Below are 24,379 nucleotides of genomic sequence, written 5' to 3'. Positions count from 1 at the left end.
GGGTGGCTCACTTGTTAAGCATCTGCCTTGGGGTCAGGTCATAATCCCAGGGTTCTGGGATCAGTGGAAAGCCTGCTTCTCCCTCTCCCACTCCCCCTGCTTGTGTTCCCTCTCTGGCTGTCTCTCTCTCTGTCAGATAAATTAATAAATAAAATCTTAAAAAAACAATAAAACAAAAACAGAACAGTTCTAAGAGAGTGTTAGAAATAAAACTAGCAGAATGTTGATGGCTATTGAATGAGGACAGGGGATGGCATGGGACTTCGCTCTCTACTTTTGTGCACTTGAAAACTTCCTTACTCGGTAATTAACAAATAAAAAAGTGTGTCTGCTTGCCTTGTGGAGGGAAGGCAGGAGGAAAAGAGCCTATGGAAGAGGCAGAGCTTTCAGACTGGGGGAGTTCCCAGGGCCTGGATCAGGAGCATCACCTGCAGGCTTTCCCTAGCTGCAAACCCCCGCCCCCTCAGCACACCCTAAACCCCCAGCTCTGCTGACTACCTACCAGCTGCCTTCTCCCTGCCCACACCCCCTTCTCCAGATCAGCCTCACGAGAAGTAAGGCCCAAGACAGACCCCCCTCCCCCCACCTCCACATCTGGTAACTGATGTCAACAGCCAGGGCGGGGGGCCCTGTTTTTTAGCTCCCGCCCAGCCTCGAGGGAGGGGCGGACCCCCCCATCCTCACCCCTTACTCACAATGACAGACACTGTCACAGGCACACCAGACCCTGCCATGGGCCAGACCGGGGGCCAGAAATGAACTTTTATTGCAAAATGGGGACCTTCAAGTCACAAGGACGTCAGAGCTGGCCTCTGGCCCAACACAAGGAGCTGGAATCTGGCCCCTCCTTGGTCATCTAGCCACTTCCACCAGGTCTAACTGGGACTTGGGGACGGGAGGTGGGCCAGGGTACTGTGTGTGTGTGGGGGGGTCAGGTTGGGGACGCCTTTAACAAAGTTACATAAGCGGGAGGGGGAGGTGTTTCTCTGATTGGAGGGTCTTGTGTGTGTGTGTGTGTGTGTGCGGGTGTCCAAGTTTACTTGTTTCCCAGGGCTATGTGCGCAAATGCACGCTGAGTGTGTAGTTATATTTGGGAGGATTTGAGGATCAAGGTGCTTGGAAAGGGGTGTCTTTGAGAGCAGAAGGCCTGGAAGAAGCTGGGGCTGTGCCCTCCCCCCTTCCCGGTAATGGTGTGTCTGGTGTCATATGTGTGCTGGCTGTGTGGTTCAGTGGTTGGGGGCATGTGGATGGCGATGGTCACGTGCCTGGATCATGGCATGCGTGCACGAGAGAGGGCATGTTGGAGCTGAAGACAGGGACAGTCTCTCTGTGCACGGACATGATCCAGGAAGGGGGATGTTCACCTCTGTACCAGGCTCCCAGAATTGCCAGGAGGCGGGGTGAAGAGGGCTTGTGGGCCCTGAACACCATGGCTGTTTTGGTGCCTTGTGAGGGGAGGGGCTGAACCCTGCACCTGGGCTGTGAACCCAGGGGGGCTGTGTTTGGACGAGAGGGTGTGTTACCTGGGACGGTGATCATGATTCCAGACGAACTAAATCTATGTCTATAGAAAGCCTGTGTGGCAGAGTTGCCCTGTGGCCCTCGTGGCCCTTGTGGCTGCGTGTCTCAGTAGCCACCTGGGCCGAGCGAGCAAGCGGAGTCCTGAGTATTTGTAGGCTGAGTACCCACGTGGCAGACTCTAGAACACCTATAGGTGTATGTGTGTGTCTGCCTGGGGTGTAGACTTGTGGCTCTGGAGACACAACCATGTTCACGCCCACCAGCATGAGGAGGCCCCCACTTCCCACAGCTCTCTCCCTCCTCATCTGGTCCATACAGTGCTGGGAGGTTAGTGGGGCCGGACTTGCAGCTGGAAGGCTGGGGGGATGTTGAAAAGGCCGCTGACAGCTGGCTGGAGGCTCAGGGCCCCCGGTGGGCATGGGCTGTCCAGGGAGAAGGCCTGCAGGAGGGTGGTGAAAAGGAGGAAGAGCTCCGCCCGCGCCAGGCCCTCCCCAAGGCAGACACGCTTACCTGGAGGGAACGGGGAGATGGGATTGTGTCAGCCCTCCTCACACCCAGGCATGGGGAACCGACAGGGGAGCAGGGACCAGCCCAGCACATACCCAAGGAGAAGGGCAAGAATGCCTCCTGCTTCTGGAACCGTCCATCTGCATCGAGGAATCGGTCTGGGTTGAATTCCTCTGGCTGTTCAAAGACTTCAGGATCATGCAGGACAGAGCCAAGAAGGGGGAAGACCTCAGTGCCCTGCGGGGAAGCAATCATCAAATTACAAATAACCTTCCCCACCCAGGTTTGAGGATTCTCTAGTGCCCAAAGCACAAGGGGAGAATATTTCAAGGGCTTATTACCGGCCAGGCACGTTCTTAAGTATCTCATATATACTCTCTCTCTTACACAACAGCTACGTGCACCTTGTGCTCTCTCTCACACGCACACTCAAACATACACTTAAACTCACTAAATCTTTTTAACAAGTCTACAAAGTAATTTCTAACATGATTTCCATTTGAAAGGCGGGAAAACCGAGGTCCCCCGAACTTACGCAACTTGCCCAGCGTAGCATCTAGACATGGGAGAGCTAGTTCTTTTTATACTGTGTTTTAAAATTGTGTTGTGATTCATCTGTGGCTGTCCTAAGCCACCTGGCCTGGGTCCAGCTCTTTCCCACTGGACTCTTCCAGAGGTAAAGCCAAGGGCGGGTAGGTGACGGCTGTCCGTGAGGGCTCCCCAGCGCAGGTCCCCGAGTGACTAGGATCCCAGGGTTGTGCAATGGAGGAGATGTGAGGGAGAGGGACCTCATTTGCCAGGGACTATGGCTAGTGGGGCTGAGCCGGGAAGGGGAGGGGGGCTCCAGGAGAAGACAGGGTCGTGCTACTACGGCTGTTAAAACAAGGCAGACTGCTATGACTAGAGCAGACGCCCTGGGTGTAAATTCTGCCACTACAACTGTAGGCTGGGTGATCCTGGCAAGTCTTCTCAGCCTTCAAGGCGTTTCCTCATTTGTAAAATGGGCATGATAATGGTGTAGGGTTGCTCCAAAGATTCAACAAGGTACTAAGTCCATGAAGCATTTAGAATAATCCCTGGCGGAGAGCAAATGCTCAGTCATTGATGTCTGGGGTTCCGTAATCATGATTAAGAGTGGCCATAGTCACTGGGTTAGCTGTGGCTGCCGCTTCCAGGAACGGAGCACCTGGGGGAACCCCTAGGTCCTGGCACCAAGAGTGGAGCTGGTGTTTTGCAAGCATTATCCCGCATGTTCCTTGAGATCTCAAGTTAATACTATTACTGTTCCTGATTTAGAAGAGGGGTAGGGGCAGATTCATGGGCTGAAGTGATTTGCTCCAGGTCCCAGTGAGAAAACACCAGGACAGGATCCTAACTGCTACACTCTCAAGGAGGGAGCGGGAAGGCTCCTGGGGTTTCCTAGCGGACATCGCCCCCTAGTGGTGCTGGTGATGAGTTGCTCTCTAAGGGATGGCAGAAGCTGCTCAGGTAGAGGGAGGGTGGGGAGGCGAGAGAGAAGGAGGGGAGAGGCTCATTTCATTGTGAGACTCCTTCCGCCCTCAGTTCTCAAATTGCTTCCCTGTCTGTCACCTGTCACCCCTGGCATGTGACTGTCCCAGCCACCTTGGAAGGAGGTAGAAGTAGGCTATCCGCTGATGGGGATGGGGGAAACTGAGGCCCAGAGACAGTCAAAAGCGGGAGAAAGGCACTCAGAAAGACAGAGGGACAGAGTTGCAGAGAAGAGGAACATGGTCATTGAGGAGACATGGAGACCAATAATCAGAATAATCAGACACACAGTCACAGAGAGGCAGCAGCAGAGACGGACATGGGGTGTGGCCGAGGGGCAGGCCCACCTGGGGCAGGGTGTACCCTCGGAAGCAGGTTGTCCTTGTGAGGGCGCGGGGCACTCCCATGGGCACCAGAGCCAGCAGCCGCTGCGCCTCGTGCAAAACGGCATCGGTATAGGGGAGGCGGGCTTGGTCCCGGAGGCCTGGTGCGTGGCTGGCCCCCAGCTCCCGGATCAGCTCCTCCCGCACACGCTCTGCACTCAGGAAGAGGGGGACAGGAGGTCAGAGGTGGGGTTGGGCCCTGTGACTCTACCCTGGGAATCCCCATCTTACAGTGGCAGCGGGTGGGGGGAGGCTGGCCGGTAGGGAGGAGGAGGCCCGCAGGCTTCATTGAAACTAGGTCCCTAACATCCTGTGTGTGCTGAGCACAGGGTCTCTCCTTAACTCCCACAGCAATCCTGTGAGGTGGGTACCATTATGCGTCCCAATCGCCCAGATGAGGAAACTGAGGCCCAGAGAGCTGAAGTCAGAGCAGACTCCATTCCCTGGAGGCCACCAGACCCGAAGCCCCATCTTCCAGGTCAGCCCACCCCACTGGCTTGACAGCCTTTACTGCAGCTGCCTGACCCCCAAATCCTGGGTTTCCCTGGAGCTCACGTCTGGGCCAGGTACCCTCCCATACTATCCCAGCTTCATGTCCTGCCTGGGCCCTGATGACCCCAGCATTTTTTTTTTTTTTTTAAAGTAATCTCTACACCCAATGTGGGGCTCAAAGTCACAACCCTGAGATCAGGAGTCACCTGCTCTACCCACGGAGCCAGCCAGGTGCCTCCCACCTTTAAGAAAACTCTTTACACCCAACATGCTGCTTGAACTCAGGACCCCAAGAGCAAGGACCCCAGTTTGCTTTTTATCTCCAGTCCTGAATTAGGTGTCTTGTGGCCTCCTGGATGTCTCCTGGCAGGTGGCCCCAGGCTCCTCACACTTGTCCCATACTTGCCTCAGTGTCTCTCCTGAAATAGTTCCTCATTCCTTCTGTCTTCATCTCAGGGTAGTCCCATGGTCCTCCCATCCCCCAGTCCCCTGGGCCTCCTAGGTCATGTTCTACTTGCCCACCCGGCCCCTCTTCCCTCCCAACAGCTTGGCCTAGGACTGTCCTCTCCTGCCCAGGTCCCTGTCCTGTCCTCCTGGCATCCTCTTGCACACCTTACCTCTTTCAGCCCCAAGGATTTTTCTAAAATGCTAATTTGACCCTGCCCTCCCCTGCTCAGCATCCTTCCATGGCTCCCTATTGCTCAGGATTAGGCATACAAGGTACCACCAAGGCGACAAGGCCCTGAGAGGTCTCCTGCCCCATTTCTCACTTCACTGCACCTCTCACTGCCTCTGGCAGCCTCCCCAGCTTCTCGCCCTTCAGGCACCCCTGATGCCAGGCTCATTTTCACTTCTAGGCGCCGGCTCAGGCTGTCCGTTTTCCTGAATGTTCTTCCTCTGGAGCCCTCACTTCCGGCCCCAGGGCTGGCTGGCGCAGAAGCCTCCTACCTTGGACCCGAGGGTACTTCAGTAGAAGCAAGAGGGTATAGCGGACCGTGGTGCTGACCGTGACCGTCCCAGCGAACAGCAGATAAATGACTGTCATCAGCAAGTTCTTGTCAGTCAGTTCTGTGCTTGGGTCATGCTGCTCCTGGGAGAAACCAGGCAGAGGGGCTCAGAGAACTCAGGCTGTGGGCAATAAGAGAGGCCCAGCAGAGCCACGCCAGCAAGTTCAAGCTTTGTCAGGGGGGTTTGTATAAATGTTTAGGCAAGTGGGGAAGTGGACTCTTGATATTAGTTCTTTTTGGTTGTGCTGTGTTTGAAAATGAAAGAGTGTGGCTGCTCTAAAAAAACAAACAGAATGACATGTGGTTAGGATGTGGAGAAGTGGGGACCCTCTCACCATCAGTGGGGCAGTCATAGGGCGCAGCTGCTATGGGGAATGGTATCAGGTCCCTTAAAAAAATTAAAATAGAATTACTATATGATTTAGCAATTCCCTTTCTGGGCGCATACCCCAACAAGCGAGAAGCAAGGTCTCTTAGGGGTATCGTACACCCACGTTCCCAGCAGTGCTATTCGCAACAGCCAGACGGGGTAGGCACCCCAAGAGTCCACTGATGAATAGATAAGCCAAATGTGGTCTATCCATGCAGGGGAATAAGGATTCAGCCTTAAAAAGGAAGGAGATGCCGTCACGGGCTATGACACAGATGGCCCTCCAGGACAACACACCAAGTGAAATAAGCCAGTTGCAAAAGGGGTAAATACTGTGGGATTCCATTTCTGTGGGGTCCCAAGCATAAGAAAATTCAGAGATGGAAAGGTGGTTGCTAGGGGCTGGGGAGCAGGCCCAGGGAGCTGTTGTTTAACAAGTCAGAGTTTCAGTTTGAGAAGATGAGAAAAGTTCTGGAGACCATCTATACAGCAGATAGATTTCCAGCTATACCTCAGTAGGGGCTGGCCAGGCCACCAGCCCCGTTCAGGAGGTGCCCCTGACCCTGACCTTCCCCTACCTTTGCCATCTTTAGCAAGAATGCATCCACCACATCGCATGGTGGGGCTGAGCTGTCCAGGCTCTCCTTGTGTCGCTGCACCTGCTGGACGGCGAAGGTGGCCAGGACGCTCAGGTGGCCCAGGAGCTGTGTGTGGGGGCCCGGCAGGCGCTTCAGGAGCCGGGAGAACATCTCATAGGTCTGCAGGGGGAAGGGCAGCTGTTCCCACGGGGCCTGGCCTTGCACCAGCGTGGAGGGGTGCTCCGGGGGAAAAGGTGGCTGGAGAGGGGTCCCACCCACTTACCTGGCCCCACCGGGAGCTGACCCCCAGCACGGTGCCACCAGCTGCCCGGACCAGGGCCTGGAAGTCCTCGTCCTCGTAGGGGAAGCGGAGGCCGAAGGTGAGGGAGCAGATGATGTTGGAAGTGGCCTGAGCCAGCAGTAGGGAGGGGTCAAATGGCCGTCCTGTGGGGGAGAGGGTAGTTGGGGAGGGTTGTGCTGGAGAGGAGGCCAGCCTCTACCAGAAGGAGACAGGCATCGAGAGAGACAGATGGGGAAAGAAAGATAGAGAAACAGACAGGAAAGAGACAGACGGATAGAGAGAAGGGAGAGACAGAGAAACAGACATGGAAAGAGAGACAGACTGGGAAAGACTTGGCAAAAGATAGATGGGGAGAGAAGAGGACAGAGCCGGAAGGTGGAGGAGGAGTCAGAGGTGGCAGTGAACAGAGCCCTCAGCCCAGCCCTGGACCTCCCCCCACCACCACTCAGGCATGTTGCAGGGGCCCCCAGGCTCACCCCACCCTGCTGACCTTCCATGCCCTGGAATGCCTCCACCAGACACTGGGCCTCCGCCTGAATCAGCTCCTCGCCTTCTCTCTTCCCCATGCCCAGGTCCCGCAGGGCCAGCATGGTACATCTCCGCAGCTGCCGCCACCGCTCCCCATTAGAAAAGAACACCCCTGTGCAGAAGGCTAGACTCAAGGAGGGACCGGCCCTTCTTCCCATTCCCCAGGACTGCTCCCTCCCTCCCACTGAGGTGCTGCAGGCCCTGTCCTGAGTCCATTCCAGCCTAGCCCAGGGTTAAGGACTCAGTAGGTGCTCCATAAATGTCTAACCTTGGGGCAGAGGGTGACATTCTCCTGAGAAGCTGGTCACTGGGATTATCCAGGCTCCCTGGGTTCGTGAGGAACCAGGAGGAGTGAAGACTTCTTCCTCCCTCGCTCCCTCTCTCCCTTCTTTCTTTTCTTCCTTCCCGCCCTCCTCTCTCCCTCCCTCTCTCCTTCCCAACATTTACGAGCGCTATTGGGTTCCCTTCCCCATGTCATTTGGAAGCTGAACCAGGAGAGAGGGGAATGGAACTGACAATTTCCTCCTTTAGCTAAGGGTCTGCTCTGGACAAAACGTTGCTTCTCTGAGCTCAAGGTCTCATATGTATAATGCCAGCCCCTAGGGGCCTCCCGGAAGTCTCCTCCAGGGTGTCCCCAACCCACCCTCCCACTGTGTCCCAAACTGGCCTCAGCACCTCTCCTGTTCCTGTCTCAGTCCACTGTTCTGCGTACTCCGCCAACCCTGCCCTGCTCCTAGCCAGAGCCCTTCCCCACTTCCCCAGCCCCAGAACAGCACAGTCCCCAGCCTGGGCTCCTGCACAGTTACCCAAGGATCCTTCTAGCTCTGACTTATATCTTCCCTGCTTCCATCTATAGCCTCCAGAAAATCCCAAAGCTGAGCACTCTGGTGTGACTCAGGCCCTGTGTGACCCACTTCTCCAGCTTTGTTTCTCATCCTGCTACAATTGCATTGGTTTTCTCTCACTTCCTCAGTGGTGTCAGGATCCCCCCTCAAGGGCCTCTGCCCCCTCTGTTCCCTCTGCCTGGATCACTCACCTCTCCATCCTCACTGAACTAACTGCATTCATCCTCATATCTCACTGCAGTTGTCATCTCCTCCAAGAAGCCTTCCTTGATTTCTTCCAGTCTCTCTCTCCTCCCCCGACCTGGGCCAGTACAGTTCTCCTGTGTCCTGATCTTAGAGCTATACCTCTTATTTTAGAATTCTATTCCCTCCCTCCAGTCCCGTGACATGCCCACCTCTTCTACATGTAGGATGACAGGACACCACATCTGTCTTGGTCACCTCTGTGTCCACAGTAATAACTACGGGGCCAGGCATGATAAAAATTTGTCAACTGAATGAATGAATGCTTCTTCTCTCCCCTCCATGCTTTTTTTTTTTTTTTTTTTTTTTTTTTTTTTTTACTCTTCTGCCTGGAACACCCTTCCTGTTCATCCTAGGAGTTGGCACCCAGGCAACCAGTCTTTCAAGACTTCCTGGACATCTCCCACCAAACAGGCTCGGTCAGACAACTCCTCTGGTCCCCGCAGTTCAGGGCTTCCCACAGCCTGGCCCTGACCCCTCTGCCTTCCCCATCCTAGCCTGGCGACAGGTCCTTCTCCGTACTGGCCAACAAGCTCAGGGTCACGGCGGTGTCCTGACAGCATCCCCAACACCAGCCTTCTACTTTCAGGCTTAGCAGAAACTAGTTTCTACACATTAAGTGGTCCCAGTGCCTAGAACACTCTCCTGGTCCCTCCCAGTCCTGGGGGCTTCACCTGGAGCAGTAAGAACCCTGCAACATCTCACCCAGGCCACATTCAATCCTCAGGATGACCTATGTAATAAGCACTATTAGCACCCCATTTGATGGGAGATGGATGAGGAAAATGGGCTCAGAAACACCAAGCTATGCTCAAAAGTCACACGGTAAATGGTGGCAGGCTCTGAGCCTCTGATCGAGGGAACCCACAGTCCCCAGCTCTGCTCATGACTCACCGTGGCCGTCAAAGGTCCCGTCCAGGGTCGCCAACATGCCCCGCCCACTGAACGCCTCAGCCTGACCTTCCAGGGCTTCCTGCACGGCCTTGTGCCCCACCAGGACCACCACACGCCGCCAGGGTCCCAGGTACACGGTGAACACGGGTCCATACTTCTTACTCAGCTGGGGGCAGGGAGGGAAAAGGGTTGGGCGCCATGGGGCAAGCTGTGGCCTCTTTCGGTGGAGGTGTCTCCATCATGGCCCTGTCACTGGGTGAGGCTCCTAAGAGGAACCCCTTCCCCTGCCCCTTGGGGGCTATTTCAGTTCTCTTTTTGTACCAGGCTCCCAGTTCCCCTCCCCATAGAGTTCCCAACCCCTTGCCTCCTACAGAGCCCCAAGTGTGGACCCTGGGACAACCCAGAACCACCCCTCTCCCCTGACTCAGAAACACAGCAGCAAAATTGGGCAGTTGAGACTCTGGCTTCTCCCCATTCCTTGGCTCCTGCCCCACCCCCAAACTAGCCACTCTTCTATCATTTAGCTAAACCCTCAAGTTCTGGCTGAGGTGCCCAGTAGGGCACGTGCCCCATTTTTCCCCAAGACTCCCGTCCCCCTTCCCGTGTTCTGAAGTCCCTCAGACTCCTTTTGACAGAGAACCTCTGGCCTCTTCCTCCTCCTTGCCCCAAAGGTTAGAACGTCCTCAGTCTTCCTTCCTGTCCTCCTTCCCTGCCGCCACAGGGACTTCCACCTCCCTCCTAGCTCAGCGCTCCACAACCGGGATTCTCAGCAGACACAGATCTGGAACCCTCCAGCCAAGCCTCCCCACTCCTGCCAGCGACCCCTCCCCCCTTTCTTCTCTGCCCCTCCCCAGCTGCCTCTTCCCCAGGGATAAACCTGCCAGCATCCCAGTCGCAAAAGGGCTCCTGCCTCTGGCTTGACTTCCCTGCTTCTATCACCTTCCCAGGATTCTGTGGCCCCCGCCACTGCCACTCCCTCGCCGGGACTCCTGCCACTGGATCCTGCCTCCTCTTCCCCTGCTCTCATCCTCTCCAGGATTCCGCGGGCAGACGTCTCTGCCTCTTCTAGCCGGGGTTCAGCACACCAAGGTCCTTTCTCCCCAGCACCCCCCCGCCACCTCCGCACTAGACCTTCTCAGCTCTGGAACCCTGCTACTGCCCCACCCCAGAACCCCCCAGCCCCTCTGCCCTTTCACCCTTGGCCTGCCTCCTCTAGGACACCCCAGGGCCTCTCTGCCCTTGGTGCTCCGCTGTCTCTCCTTGCGCACCCCCCTCTCCTGGCCCTGGCTCCCCTGCCCCAGCCCGGGCGTCCCCGCGGACGCTCACCCGCAAGAGCCCCGGGTACAGCGCCCCGGGCCGGAGCTGCAGGAGGTTCCCCAGCAGCGGCAGTGGCGTGGGCCCGGGGGGCAGGTGGCCTCGGGTTCGGGGCAGCGCCAGCGTAAGCAGCACCAGCAGCAGCAGCACCAGCAGCAGCGCCCAGGTGCCGGGCGTCTCCATCGCGGCAGGTCGGCTCCTCCGGCCGGTTCCCAGACGCTCCAAGCGGCGGGCGGGTCGGGGGCGGGAGCCAGGCGGCTCCTTCGGGGCGAAATCTGGCGGAGAGGGGCGGGGCACTGAGCCTCGCCTGATAAAGACAGGCGGGATTCTCTCCCCCGTCGCCGGATTTCTTTCTTCGAGACCACCGCGGCTGCCGGCTGCCGGCTGTGGGTACCGGCTCTTGCGAGGCTGTCTGCCAGGTCAGCCAGGTTGGGGGGGGGGGCGGGGGCGGAGACAGCTCCCGGCGCCCCAGGTAGGGCGTGGGCACACTGGAGGAAACTGGAAGCCAGCGACTTTGCCTCCAGGAGGCCACACCCGGTGCCTGGAACGGTGACCCCACGCCGCCCTCCCCAGCTCCCACCTCCCTGCTCCAGGTTGTCCGGGTGTGATTTCCCAAGTGCGTGTGCGCGTCTTGGAGCCCGTTTCCTCCAGCATCCTTCGTCTTCACCACGAGGTTAAATCTGAAGTTCGGGAAGATAAATCGGTTGGTTCCAGGCCAGGCAGCTAACAGGCGGCAGAGCTGGGATTTGAACTCAGGCCACGGGAAATGATTAATTGAATCATTCCTTCACTTAGCAGTTTCCTATAGTGGTTGGGAACATGATGTCTGAAGCCAGACTGCTTGAGTTCACGGCCTAGCTTCTGGGTGCCCGTTAACTCTTGTAAAAAGGGGATTGTTTTCAGGATTAATGGGTTCATGGGCAAACAACTTCAAACGGGGCCAGGTGCACAGATAACGATGTTATGTTAGCTAATATTAGCTATATGTTAGCTAATATTCTCTCAACTAATTGTTATTGAAGTCTGACTATAAACAAGACTGTCTAGACCTGGAGACACAGGTCTGAGTAAGAGAGAAGGGGCCCTGCCTTCCCAGAGCTCATACTGACATGCAAATGAAGTAATAAATTAAGATAATTTCAAGTTGTTGAAAGGTTTGCCAGGGCAATGAGCTCCTTGAGGAAGACAGTTACAATGTCAGGTCCATGCTTTTCCTTTCAAAGCTGTAACCCCATTGTCTAGAGCAGTGCCTGGCACACAGTAGGTGCTCAATAAGTTTTTGATGCATCAGAAGATTGAATAGAGATGAAGTCAGCGGGGAGGTATGCAGTGACCTGGAAAGCAATCAGCATCTATTTCTTGCAAAAGGAAGCAGGTGCGGGAGTTTTCAGCAGAATAGTTACTCAGTTTCCTTTGTACTTTCCTTAAACATTTTATCATGAAAACTTTCAAACATACAGTAGACACCTGTATTTTAACCCCCCCCCCAGATGCCACCAATACCATGTTACTATCCTTGCTATGTTGCATACCTTTCATCATGCCACATCCATCCATCCGTCTTATTATTATTTTGGATGCATCTTAGACATTTGCAGAAACCAGGACATTTCACTTCTAAACACAACAACATCCATCATTTGCTGGAGTTCAGTATTTACTTACAGGGCATTTCCCCCACCCATTACACACGGTGAAATGCACACATCTTGGGCACATTTAAGATGCAGGAGCGCCTGGGTGGCTCAGTCATTAAGCATCTGCCTTCAGCTCAGGTCATGATCCCAGGGTCCTGGGATCGAGCCCCACATCGGGCTCCGTGCTCTGCGGGAAGCCTGCTTCTCCCTCTCCCACTCCCCCTGCTTGTGTTCCCTCTCTTGCTGTGTCTCTCCCTATCAAATAAATAAATAAAATCTAAAAAAAAAAAAAAAAAAGATGCATTTCAACAACTGCATACCATCTTTCCAGAAACCGCCCCATGCCCCTTCTCAGTCAAACCTCCCCTCCTTGTCTCTGGCACTGATCACTGCCTGCCCCCTCCCAGATTAGGTTTCTCTTTGCATTTATTATTTTTTCAAGATTTTATTTATTTATTTGTCAGAGAGAGAGAGCGAGCAAGCAAGAGTGAGTGTGCACGAGTGTGGGGGAGGGGGCAGCAGGCAGAGGAGGAAGCAGGCTCCCCACTAAGCAAGGAGCCCAAAGTGGGACTCGATCCCAGGACGCTGGGATCATGAACTGAGCCGAAGTTCCGACTGAGCCACCCGGGCGTCCCTTCTCTCTGCATTTAAAGACATCTTTTTTCTACCCTCTGGTGAATGAATTGTGGATGACTGGACAGCATGTGAACTGGAGAGCAAGTGATGAAGAAAAAGCCAAGAACCTAGTGTAAGCAAGGTCCAGGCTAGTGATGCCCATGGCTGGGAGCTGGGTGGGTGGCAGTGGGGAGACAGGAAGAAATGGATAAATTTGGGATGTCTACGAAGTAGCGCCTGCCGGATTTGCTACAAATTGGGTGTGACAGCAAAGGAAGGAATCAAGGTCAACGTCAAATCCGAGCAGTTCTGGTGTCAGGTATGGAGAGACTATTACAGGAGAGAGAAGAGACTATTGCATAAGACAGGAAACAAGACCAGAATCTGGTAACCCAGAAGGATGTTTTTTAGTGAAACAATTTTTTTTTTTTTAAACCCCTACTCCGAGATTTGTTGCCCTGGGCAAGAAGAAAGATGGTGATGCCTTTTCCAGAGGCCATAAAGGCGATTAGGGAACCTGTGGGAACCAGAGGTGGGAAGCTGATGGAGCAGGTTTTGTGGGAGGTCAGGGAATCAGGAATTCTCACTTGGTTTCATTAAGTTTGAGATGCCTGTTGGCTGTCCCAGGACTAGAGCCCCATTGGTTGGTTGGTTGGGACCAGATGAAAGTTTTTTGGGACCGGGAGGTCCCCAAACCAGCCTTCATCTGGTTGTTTTTGGGACTTCCCGGAACTCTCCAGAACAAGGCAAAGGAGGAACTAAGAACTGGCACCTACTTTGTGGCAACAAAATGTAGACCAGCCTCCCCACCTCCTCTTCCTGGGTTTCGGGGCACACCCTTTGGATGCTGGAGCCTAGAATCAAGACTAGAGGAGATGGTAGGAAACGTTGTAGCCATGTTTTGAGGGACACAACTCTGGCCTAGGAGAGAAATTAGAAGGCTGCAAAGGTTCTAGGAGTCTAATGTTATAAGATGACTTTGATTACAAATGTTAACCTTAAAAATAAAACTGCCAATTATTTTACTAGGAAAATATGGATTTCTTTGGAAACTGCGATTAACTGCAGTACAGGGAAAACCGGCTACCGCAAAAGCATAGATAGGCACACCCAGGGAACCCAGCTGAGATACACTTGTTTATAGAGGCGGGGTGAGAGCTTTGGGAAGGGTGTTTAAAGAAAAAGTCCATTGGAGCAAACTGGGAGTTGGAAGTAGAACGGCTTCTCACTGGCTGGTTGTGACTGTCTCTCACTGGCTGTGCTAATGAGGTGCGGGGCAGGGGGGGTATGGGCAAGCCTTCCTTTTTCCCTCCCAATATAAGAAAGTAGTATCCATGGCCAGGTTCTTCTCTTCCTTTTGGGCTTGTAGTTGACTTTGAATGGTAAGGCTTGCAAGCTCTCCCTGTCCTACCTCCCAACTCCATTTCAATGAGGTTTCTCTTTATTCGCTTTTTACACTAGATCCTTTGTTTTTTTATTTTATTTTATTTATTTATTTGACAGACAGAGATCACAAGTAGGCAGAGAGGCAGGCAGAGAGAGAGAGGAGGAAGCAGGCCCCCTGCTGAGCAGAGAGCCCGATGCGATCGATCCCAGGACCCTGAGACCATGACCTGAGCCAAAGGCAGAGGCTTAACCCACTGAGCCACCCAGGCGCCCCTCCAAGACAGGACTTTTAACCACTACCTTGCTAATAAAATTCAAGCCTCAAATGGTGGCCTCCAACGTCCTTCAGAATCTGTTCCCTGGCAGCTGATTTTGACATCATCATGGCCCACTCTGTTCTCTGCTCATGAAACTCTACTCACACTGGCTTTTTTCAGTTTCTGGAACAGCAAAACCAGCCTCTGGGCCTTTGCACTAGCTCTCCACCTGAAATGTTTGGCCTATAGATTGAGGTTGGCTCATATTCTTTTCCCAGCTGAAGACCAGTTCTCTCCAGAACACACTTTCCCAGACCACACAAATGGAATTAGCTCTCTCTCCCAATCCCAGACCCTGCTTTAATTCATTAAATAAGGCATTTAATAAATATTACACGTTTTTAAAGCATTTACCATAGTGCCTGGTATATAGGAAGCTTTGAGTGTGTTTGTTAAGTACATAAAAATTTTCTTCATAGCCGGTTTCACTACCTGAAGCCATGTTATATATTATTTTATTCTACCTTCCCCCATCAGAATGTTCTATGAGGGGGAGAGACTTCTGTCTGGTTCACGGGTATATTCCCAGTGTCTGGCCCCCAGTAGGTGCAATACATATTTTGTTGAATGAATGAATACAATTTGTTAGTCTCTCAAATTCATTAAAAGGCCATCAAGGTTTCCAAATTCTTGAGTCTAAAGACCAAAGAAGTCTGGTTCCCAACATACATTTTACAGAAACAATAATTTCTGGTGGATTCCGGGCTCTCTTCACCCTGGCTGGCTGACAACTGATCCGTCTCCCCTACCAGCTGCTTCTCATCAGACACCCTCTGATCTGGGTTTGGTGAGGCTGCAGCTTGACTCTCTCTCTCTCTCTTTTTTTTTCTTTTTAAAAAATTTTATTTATTTGAGTGAGAGAGAGAGTGTGAGAGGGGAGAAAGTAGGGAGAAGCAGACTCCCCAAGGAGCTGGGAGCCTGATGCGGGACTCCATCCTGGTCCTCCGGGATCATGACCTGAGCCGAAAGTCCTAGTGGCTTAACCAACTGAGCCCCCCAGGCGCCCTTGACCCTCTTTAAATTTAGCTCCTACCATGCATTTTCTTAGATTACTCTACAGGCTGCCATCCCCAGAGTTTCCAGCAGGTGGAGTGGTGGGTGGGTTCTGGAAACTGCTTTGGCAGGGGTGGGTGGCTATTTTGCTTGGGACCCCCAAGCCTTATGGTTCTAGAACTTGACTTGTGTGGGGATAAACCTTGAACTACCTCCTACTTGGCCATGTGCCATCCCCTTGACATTCTCTCCTCCCAACCCTTCCTTCCCTCAAGGGGTCCCACCCAGCACACAGAACTAACTGCCAGAGAAAGGAGAAGTTAAAGAAGAGTCTTGCTTCCTTCCCAGCTCCCCAGCCCTCGTGCTTCCCGAGATTCTAAGAGCATCCTTGGTTGTGAGTAACATCAGGGAATTGACTATGTCACAGGAAGCAAAGCAGCAATATTCATTAATCTGTTAAGGAACAAAAATTCAGCTGAGTAAATTTTAAAGCTTCAATTGGCCTTTTAAAAATATTTACCAATCGGGCAGCATCCCATCTAGCAAATACAGGGCGCTCTGAGGAAATATAAAATGGAAGCTTTGTATAGGAGGGCGGGGCAAGAGAGTTATTAGCATCATTACATTGTTTGGGAAAAGCAAGGGTCTTATCTTGCAGATTGCCTCATCTTTCTTTGGGGACTGGAGAGGGTCCAAGTGGCAGACTCATGGCACTCATTGAAAAATTCCTGACTGACCGGTTAAGTCTACATTTTTGGGGGAGGTTGAAACTGCAGTTAGATTAAGTAGAAGTCCTGGTTTGGGAACTTGGTCTAAGTGACACCATTTGCAGACTTTTCGTTTGTCTGTTTTAGTAAGCTCTATGCCTATGTGAGCCAGCCAGGGGGGCTCCCCACCCCCATCCCCCCGCCCCCCGTGGTTTTCTGTTTCACAAGTCTGCTACTGCTATCCCCTCATCTCATCCCCAGATCCCATCCATCCTCCACAGCACCCCACCCTCTGTTTTCACATATCTTTTATGTGCCATAGCCCATGGGGAGCCAAAGGGCCTCTGGGAAGATGGGGTGGTGTTGGTGGTTAAAAAAAAAAATAAGGCACTGCTCCCACAAATTCATGTCAGGAAGGAGCCAAAAGATAAGCAAAATAAAATTGGTGGTCTTCGTCATGGCCCCTGTCCCCTCCCCTCCATATCTGTATCCGTTTAACAGTGGGCTCCATATCTGCCAGCCTTCCTCCTGTTTTAAAAGTAATTATTTCAAGGGATGCCTGGGTGGCTCAGTCGGTTGGGTGTCTGCCTTCAGTTTGGGTTGTGATACTGATGAGGGAGCAGGAGGCTGGCTGAGGACAGAGCAAAAGCTGGTGCCTTGCACCCCCTCTTCACCCACTCCCCTCCATATGTGTAGCATTCCTCAGGCACCCCTGACCGCCATAAAACGATAAATAGTTAACTTGCAGGGATCGCAATCCTGCAGAACAGGAATCTCCCTTGCTCTACAAGATGTCCTAGAGACCTAAACAGGGAGGTTACCTTATCAATAGCACAAATTTCCAGAGGCAAATAACTTTCGGTTCCTGAAACTCTAATGTCTCCCTCCCACCATAAACTGGAGGAGACTGAGGTAGAAGGGAATGTAAATGACAGCAGGATCATAATACACCACCAAGAATCTCCCAATTATCTTGATGTTAATGCCTGACCAAACTAAAGACGACATTGATCAAGCCATAAGGGCAAGGACTCCCCCCGGCACCTTGTAGGCCCTCCCCAACATGTGAAAACTCTGTTGAAACCTCCCATCCCTTCACCACCTCCCCCCAACCGCGGGGTATATAACATGCCTACCCTCACAACCCGGGGCAGCAGCTCTTCCTGCCCACGGGTCCTGTCCCCGTGCTTTAATAAACCACCATTTTGCATCAACGACGTCTTAAGAATTCTTTCTTTAGTCGTCGGCTCCGAAACTCCTCACCCCACCGAACCTGACTTAGGTTCTGGGACTTCATCAATACCAGGGTCCTGGGATGGAGTCCAGCCTCGGGCTCTCTGCTCCCTCTGCCTGCTGCTCCCCCTGCTTGCTTGTGCTCCCCACCCCTCCCCCTGATAAATGAATAAATGAGATCTTTTTAAAAAATAAAAATAATGACTTCAAGTAAATGCTCTTTTTTAAAAAGAAATTTATTTATTTGACACAGAGAGAGCAAGGGAGAGAGAGAGACAAAGACAGAGTGAGCACAAGCAGGGGGAATGCCAGGCAGGGGAGAAGCAGTTTCCCCACGGAGTAAGGACCCTATGTGGGGTTCGATTCCAGGATCCTGGGATCATGACCTGAACTGAAGGCAGCTGCTTAACTGACTGAGCCACTCAGGCACCTCCTAAAAATAATTATTTCAAGTCCAGGGACAGGAGAGGTTTAGAGGAATTGTCAGCTGAGTGCAACAATGCTTAGCCACATATGCACACCCACTTTTATTATATTGTGACATTTTAACCATTTATTCATTTAGAGAAATAAAATATTCCCAAGTTAGGGGGGCTCTTGTGTCCCCTCCCAGGTGTCATATTCCTCCCTCCCACCCTCCCCCAGGGCACTGCTTTCTTTCTTTCTTTTTTTTAAGATTTTATTTATTTATTTGACAGAGAGAAATCACAAGTAGACAGAGAGGCAGGCAGAGAGAGAGAGAGAAGCAGACTCCCTGCTGAGCAGAGAGCCCGATGCGGGACTCGATCCCAGGACCCTGAGATCATGACCTGAGCCAAAGGCAGCGGCTTAACCCACTGAGCCACTCAGGCGTCCCAGGGCACTGCTTTCTTACTGTTAATAATATCACGATGCCTGAAATACTTTTTCAGCTTTTGTCTTTTACTACCTATCTGTGTATCCACACACCATATTTGGGTGTCTTTACTGGCCTTTTATCTTCACGTTTTGAAGTGTGTGTGTGTGGGGGTGTCTTCATCCCTGGGCGCCCTGCCTGACGTGACACCTGACTGGGAAGACACATTAAGTGGGATGAAAACATCCCAGTTTCAGCAGCTGGCTTTGGAATTCTCATCGGGCAAGGACTGCCTTGTGGGAGGAAGAGTTTGAAGAAGGGCAGAGGACAAGCGTCTTAAGAATTGATTGGTTGGAGCCCAGTGGCCAGGGAGTGAGTTTAGAGGTTTCGGATTCCTGGCAGGCTCAGTCAGTAGAGCATGTGACTTTTGATCTGGTCCTGAGTTCAAGTCCTACCTAGGGCATAGAGCTTACTTTAAAAAAAAAAAAAAAAAAAAGGAACAGGAAATGTTTGGGGAGGGGGAATGGTGTAGGAGGACAGGGAGTTTTGGAGGGAACCTCTTGGAACCGGAGTCAGCTGAATTCAACTCTGACCTGCCCCTGCCATGTCTCTGTGTGGTTTCTGCCAAGTTAGTCAACCTCTCAGTTTTCCCCACTGGTTAATGGGCTCATAACTGCACCTACCTCCCAAGGACGTAGTACGTCCAATGCCATAAGCGTGCTACTCTGCACTGAAGCCGGAATACAACACCCCACCTTTTCGTAAGCCCCTGAGGGTAGTGGCTGGGTTTTCTGCTCACCTTTGAACTGGCAGGCTTTAAAGTCTCCGTCAATAGTAAGTCCCGACTCCTCACTCCTCCCAACCCCTCGCTGCGTTAAGGAATCCTCTTGAAGCACCTTCAACAAAAGGCACGAATCCTGTTATCTTCACCAGGCTGCTTTGAGGGAGGTGCTAAAATATTCCCGACCTCAGATGAGGAAATGAGGGTTGTTTCTCCACTCCTACCCGTCCATCCCTGTCCCCTCCCTGGCTTTGAGAGGACTGTTTCTCTCCATCCCTACTCCCAGTCTGCCGGTTAGAGACACCTGTGGCTCTGGGTGGAGATGAAGAAATGAGTGAGTGAGCCCAGGGGGCCTTTCCGTATCCTGATGGGTCGCCGCACAGCCACTCCACCAGGGGGCGCCCTCTGCCCCACGGGTCACTGCTTTGGGTTGGAGGTGAGGCGGGTGCGGAGGAGCTGACGGGGACTGACCGCTCCCTGCCCGGCTCCTCCTCTTGACTTGCCCTGTGTGGCCAGGAGATACCTGGGTTCGGATTCCCGCGCTGGCCTGAAGCTGTATGACCTTGGGCGGGCGACTTGACCTCCCTCCGTTCTAGTTCCCAGTAGGATGGGGACGAGATGTTAGTGCCTCCCTGAGAGGATGAAGAGCATCCCTGATTAATGGCCAATCCTGGCAGCCAGTTAGCGGGGTGCTACAGTCCGCCGCTATCGTGCTCTGGGTGTTTGTTGCGAGCCGGGCGTCGCGCCAAACCGCAGGACAACCAGCCAGGATGCAGTGCCTTTATGTCCTCTAATTTTTCATAGGTAGTCAATTATACACGTAGTAGAAGATTATGGGCTCATAAAAATTTCCAAGACTACTGAGAAAGGAGTCCCTTTCTCCCTTCAATTCCTGGCTCCCTCTTCCTGCCCGAGTTCCTAACGTCACTGATTGTCTCAGTTCACCTGAAGGAACCACCCAGGACTGGTTCATTGCTTTCTACCTCCCCACAAAGTGAGACCCACCCTTGGAGAGCTGACAAAAGGTGGAGCCCAGGGTCATTAGGTTACTGGCTCCTGGTGTTTGGGGAAGTCACATTCCCCTCCGTGCATCCTTGTCTCCAAATCTGCAGTAAATTCCATCTGCACGTAAATCCCTGTTTTATTTCAACTTGCTCTAGCTTCCAGAATTAGTGGAGGTGATGAGTAGGTGAGGATAAGGAAGGCCCCTCTGCCCCTGTGCCAGCTGCTGGAGGACCCGGAGAACCCCGGGCTCAGCTCATTACATCCAGACTTGATGCCAGCCAGCTCCTGTGTCCAGGTCTGGCGGGGTGATGCTGGGATCACAGTGGAGACAGACACAGCTCTGCCTTCATGGGGCCCACAGTGCAGTGGGAGGACAGATCAGTTACCATTTACTGCCCAGCGTGGTCAGGACTGGGACTGGGGAGCACAGGGGACTGCGGGAACCCAGAGTAAGTGCCTGTTAGCCTGGGAAGTGGGAGTGTCAAGAAGGGCTTCCTGGAATTAGGGCATAAATGAATCCAAAGAATGAGCAGAGGGAGATCATGGGCAGGAGGGTTCCCTGCAGAGGGAACAGCCTATTGGGAGGCTCAGAGGGTAGCGCTGGGGGATTAGAGGAGCTCAGGGTTGTTGAGGGTGGTTCCAGCACAGAGTGTTGGGGACAGTTGGTTTCTTGCCTCCAGGGAGGGCAGGGCTTGGACAGAAAGAGGGAGTGAACATTCCAGATGGGGAAACAGCCTGTCGTGAGACCTGAGAGGTAGCCTGGAGGCCCAACAAGGCCTTTGTGGCTGGAGTGGGAAGGGAACAGGCAGGAGCCAGATGATGCCAGTTCTGGTCAACAGGCATAGGATTGGGGGTCCTTAGTGTAGAGCCTGCTTTTAGGCAACAGGCTTGAGCAATGAACACTTGAGCAGGGCAAAAGGGCCCACAGTGACCACCGAGCTAATGAAAACAGGCTCATTAAGCTATAAGTCCTCACTGACCAACAGGCTACTTAAAACCAGGCACAGTTCCTAAGATTACCAAAAAAGGGAAAAATTCTACATATTTCCCATACTCTCCATTGGACCCTGTAACTATAGCCCCTCACCACTGCCACGTGGCACACAGACAGTCTCTCTTTTTCTGTCCTGCCCGCTGCTTCCTTGCAGTGTATCCAATAAACTTCTGTCTCCTTTGCTCTGCCTGGGTTGAATCCTTTCGTTGCCTACACCACTGGTGCAGTCGGGATGCCCCACATTTAGTGGACAGAGGTGGCATTTGAAGTCTAGGAATGGCTAGACTCACCAGGGGAGAGAGACTGGGGGTTCTAGCCCGCAGGGATCCTAGCTTTTGGAGGTGGGTCAGAGGAGGAAGGGGAGGATTCAAGGAACAAGGATGAGGGCCTAGGGGAGAGGACAGCCACCTGCTGCCACCGATAGAGAAACTTCTCAACCAACGCCCCAACAGAATTTACATTTTATAATATTTTTCAAAAACGATGTGTGGCTAATATTTATTTTGCATTCAAATTTATCTTTTTAAGGATTTTGTGGCAGCCTTGGAGATCACTGGAGATGCTTCTACCTTCATTTACTATTTTCAAGGATGTTTTAAACAATACTGTAAATTTTATTTTTTTTTATTTTATTTATTTTTTTTTTAAGATTTTATTTATTTATCAGAGAGAGAGAGGGGAGAGAGCGAGCACAGGCAGACAGAACGGCAGGCAGAGGCAGAGGGAGAAGCAGGCTCCCCGCTGAGCAAGGAGCCCGATGTGGGACTCGATCCCAGGACTCTGGGATCATGACCTGAGCCAAAGGCAGCTGCTTAACCAACTGAGCCACCCAGGCGTCCCAATACTGTAAATTTTATAACCAGAGTTGAATCTTGTTCAAAACTATAGCTTTGGGGATCCTGCTCTGTGAATCCCTGAATTTGATGCCACAATTTTACCTGAGTTCCTTTTCAGATACCTGAAAAGCAATAGTCTTCTCACTGTTTTGCTTATGTAGTACATAGAATTCTTTTTAGAATTTTGTATCTTCACACTTCCAAGTGGATGGAAAACTTTTCTCCATCAGTTTAAATTGTTACCATTGGTGTATTGTAAATATGGATATTTTAAAATAAAAGGTGTGCCACTTTTTAAAAATATAGCTAGTGGAGTCTTTGAGAAATGAGGTCTACTATTAACCATTTACAAAAAGACATAAGCACTTTTTTCTTTAATTTTATGTTCTTTTTTCTCTTTGAACTTGTATTTTTAAAATATATATATATAAATAAATATATATATTATATATGTTTAGATTTTTATTTGTTTGAGAGCGTGAGCAAGAGAGAGAAGGAGCGGGGGGAGGAGCAGAGGGAGAGGGAGAAGCAGACACCCTGTTGAGCAGGGAGCTCAACCCCAAGGCTCAACCCCAAGACCTGGAGATCAGGACCTGAGCAGAAGGCAGACCCTTAATTGCCTGAGCCACCCAGGTGCCCTCCATTGTGTTTTTAATTTGGCTTCCCTTTTGGCTAATGAGGTTGACTATCTTTTGATATGTTCATTTACCACTTAAACTTCCTCTTTTGTAAATGTCTGTTGTAAATTTTGTCCAGTTTTCTTTTGGGTTGTCTGTCTCTTTATGACTGATTTCTAGGAATTCTATTTTTTTTTAAAGATTTTATTTATTTATTTGTCAGAGAGAGAGAGAGAGAAGGAGCACAAGCAGGGCGAGGGGCAGAGGCAGAGGGAGAAGCCGGCTCCTCACTGAGCAGTGAGCCTGATGGGACTCGATTCCAGAACCCTGGGATCATGACCTGAGCTGAAGGCAGACGCTTAACCAACTGAGCCACCCAGGCGTCCCAGGAATTCTTTATACTTTCTGGATCTGAGCTCTTTGTTGGTTATTGCGAATGTCTTCTTTACCTTATGGCTTGTCTTTTTGCTCTTTTCATGGTGAACTATCTTTGAATGTTATCTCAGTTATCAATTTTTCCATTATTGTTAGTGCTTTTCTGTGTCCTATTTTGGAACGCTCTCTGTTCCTTGATTACTCCAATATTATCTTCTAAAACCTTTATTGCTTTGTCTTTCATATTTAGATCTACAGTCTACTTAGAGTTGATATTTGGTGTGATGCAAGGTAGGTATTGAATTTTCTTTTTCTGCATTGCTTTATTGTCTCAGTCTGAATGAAAAGACCATACCTTTCCCATTGCTCCATAAAGCCATCTCTGGCATCATCCAAATGTGGGTCCCTATTTTGGGCTGCCCACTCTCTTCCATCCATTGGTCTCTGTTCCTGCTTGTGGCAATGCCCCACCATCCTAATTACTATAGCTTCATATTAAATTTTAAAATCAAATAGAATAGATCTTCCCAACTTCTTCCTATTTAGAAGTGTCTTGACTTTTCTTTTTTTCTTTTTTTTTTTATTTTTTTTTTCTTTTAATTTTAAATAATCTGTACACCCAGCATAGGGGTCGAACTTACAACCTTGAGATCGTGAGTCATGTGCTCCAACAACTGAGCCAGCCAGGCACCTGTTAAATGTTATTTTAAAATGCCATCTCTGGGGCACCTGGCTGGCTCAGTCAGCTGAGTAGCCAACTTTTGATTTCAGCTCAGGTCATGATCTCAGGGTTCTGGGATTGAGCCCTATGTCAGGCTCCCTGCTCAGGGAGAAGCTTGCTTCAGGATTCTCTCTCTCCCTCTGCTCCTCCTCACCATGCCTATACATCTCCCTGCTCTAAAACAAATAGATACATCTTAAAAAAAAAAAACAACATCTGCTAATTGTTGCTTTCATTTAGAAACAAGTATATTGATTTTGTATCTAACAATCTATATTCACTTATCAATTTTTGAATTTATATGTACAAAATACATCATCTGTAAGTAATGGCTCATTTGTTTCTTCCTTGCCAACTCTTAGGCCATTCATTTTTCTATTTGTTTTACTGCACAGAATAGGTGCCTTAGCACAGTGTGGAAGAAAAGTGGTGAGAGGAGGTACCCTTGTCTTGCTGCCAATCTCAAAGGGGACAGTTGTAATGTTACTTATATTATATAACATTAGTTATGCAGTTTGCTACAAGAAACTTTACCAGATTAAGGCATTTATTCTTAGTTTGCTAGGAGGTTTTTTTGTTTTTGTTTTTGTTTTTTGTTTTTTAAATAAAATCATGAATAGGTGTTGCATTTTTCTTTTTCTTTTTTTTTTTTTTTTTTGTCAAATACTTTTTGGATCCATTGACATCATCATATAACCTTTTCCCTGTTAATTACATTAAATGATTATCTAATGCGAAACCATCCTTTCTGGGACAAAGGCAATTGAACTGTGATATATTGTCCTTTTATATTTTGCTAGATTCTATTTGCTCATATTTTAATTGTGACTTTTAT

At 51.0% G+C, this 24,379-nt stretch overlaps 1 protein-coding gene and 1 long non-coding RNA gene across 4 annotated transcripts; one reads left to right on the top strand and one right to left on the bottom strand.

Annotated features, from left to right (window-relative positions):
* The first annotated feature begins 735 nt into the window (after positions 1 to 735).
* LOC131817498 (uncharacterized) lies at positions 736 to 5,402 on the top strand. The gene is made up of 3 exons (XR_009348533.1): positions 736 to 873; positions 4,272 to 4,398; positions 5,270 to 5,402. It is a non-coding gene; the product is annotated as an uncharacterized LOC131817498 (long non-coding RNA).
* On the bottom strand, positions 743 to 10,993 carry LOC131817493 (cytochrome P450 2S1). Of its 3 annotated transcripts, none has more exons than XM_059150898.1 (9): positions 10,505 to 10,987; positions 9,179 to 9,344; positions 7,159 to 7,308; positions 6,651 to 6,811; positions 6,368 to 6,547; positions 5,361 to 5,502; positions 3,885 to 4,072; positions 2,124 to 2,265; positions 743 to 1,960 (listed from the first exon to the last, which is right to left on the bottom strand). In XM_059150898.1, the coding sequence occupies exons 1-9, from the start codon at positions 10,673 to 10,675 to the stop codon at positions 1,536 to 1,538; spliced, it is 1,725 nt and encodes a 574-aa protein (XP_059006881.1). In that variant the 5' UTR covers positions 10,676 to 10,987; the 3' UTR covers positions 743 to 1,535. The 3 variants fall into 3 exon arrangements, with proteins under 3 accessions (XP_059006881.1, XP_059006882.1, XP_059006883.1); XM_059150900.1 differs by having other exon boundaries at positions 1,709 to 2,031; positions 10,505 to 10,984; XM_059150899.1 differs by lacking the exon at positions 7,159 to 7,308 and having other exon boundaries at positions 10,505 to 10,993.
* Between the last annotated feature and the right edge of the window lie 13,386 nt (positions 10,994 to 24,379).

Source organism: Mustela lutreola, chromosome 16 (genome assembly GCF_030435805.1).
Source record: "Mustela lutreola isolate mMusLut2 chromosome 16, mMusLut2.pri, whole genome shotgun sequence".
NCBI classification, from domain to species: Eukaryota; Metazoa; Chordata; class Mammalia; order Carnivora; family Mustelidae; genus Mustela; species Mustela lutreola.
Note: the sequence above shows the minus strand (reverse complement) of the source record. Positions and strands in the feature narration are given on the sequence as shown.

What these genes read in the sequence shown, in the direction of transcription:
- LOC131817493 (XM_059150898.1), bottom strand. Translation starts at nt 10,675, where the DNA reads ATGGAGACGCCCGGCACCTGGGCGCTGCTGCTGGTGCTGCTGCTGCTG. An exon ending in GAAGTACCCTCGGGTCCAAG is followed by an intron (nt 4,073 to 5,360) that starts GTAGGAGGCTTC and finishes TCCTGAGTGCAG; the next exon opens with AGCGTGTGCGGGAGGAGCTG. An exon ending in GAGGGTACACCCTGCCCCAG is followed by an intron (nt 2,266 to 3,884) that starts GTGGGCCTGCCC and finishes GCTTCCCCGCAG; the next exon opens with GGCACTGAGGTCTTCCCCCT.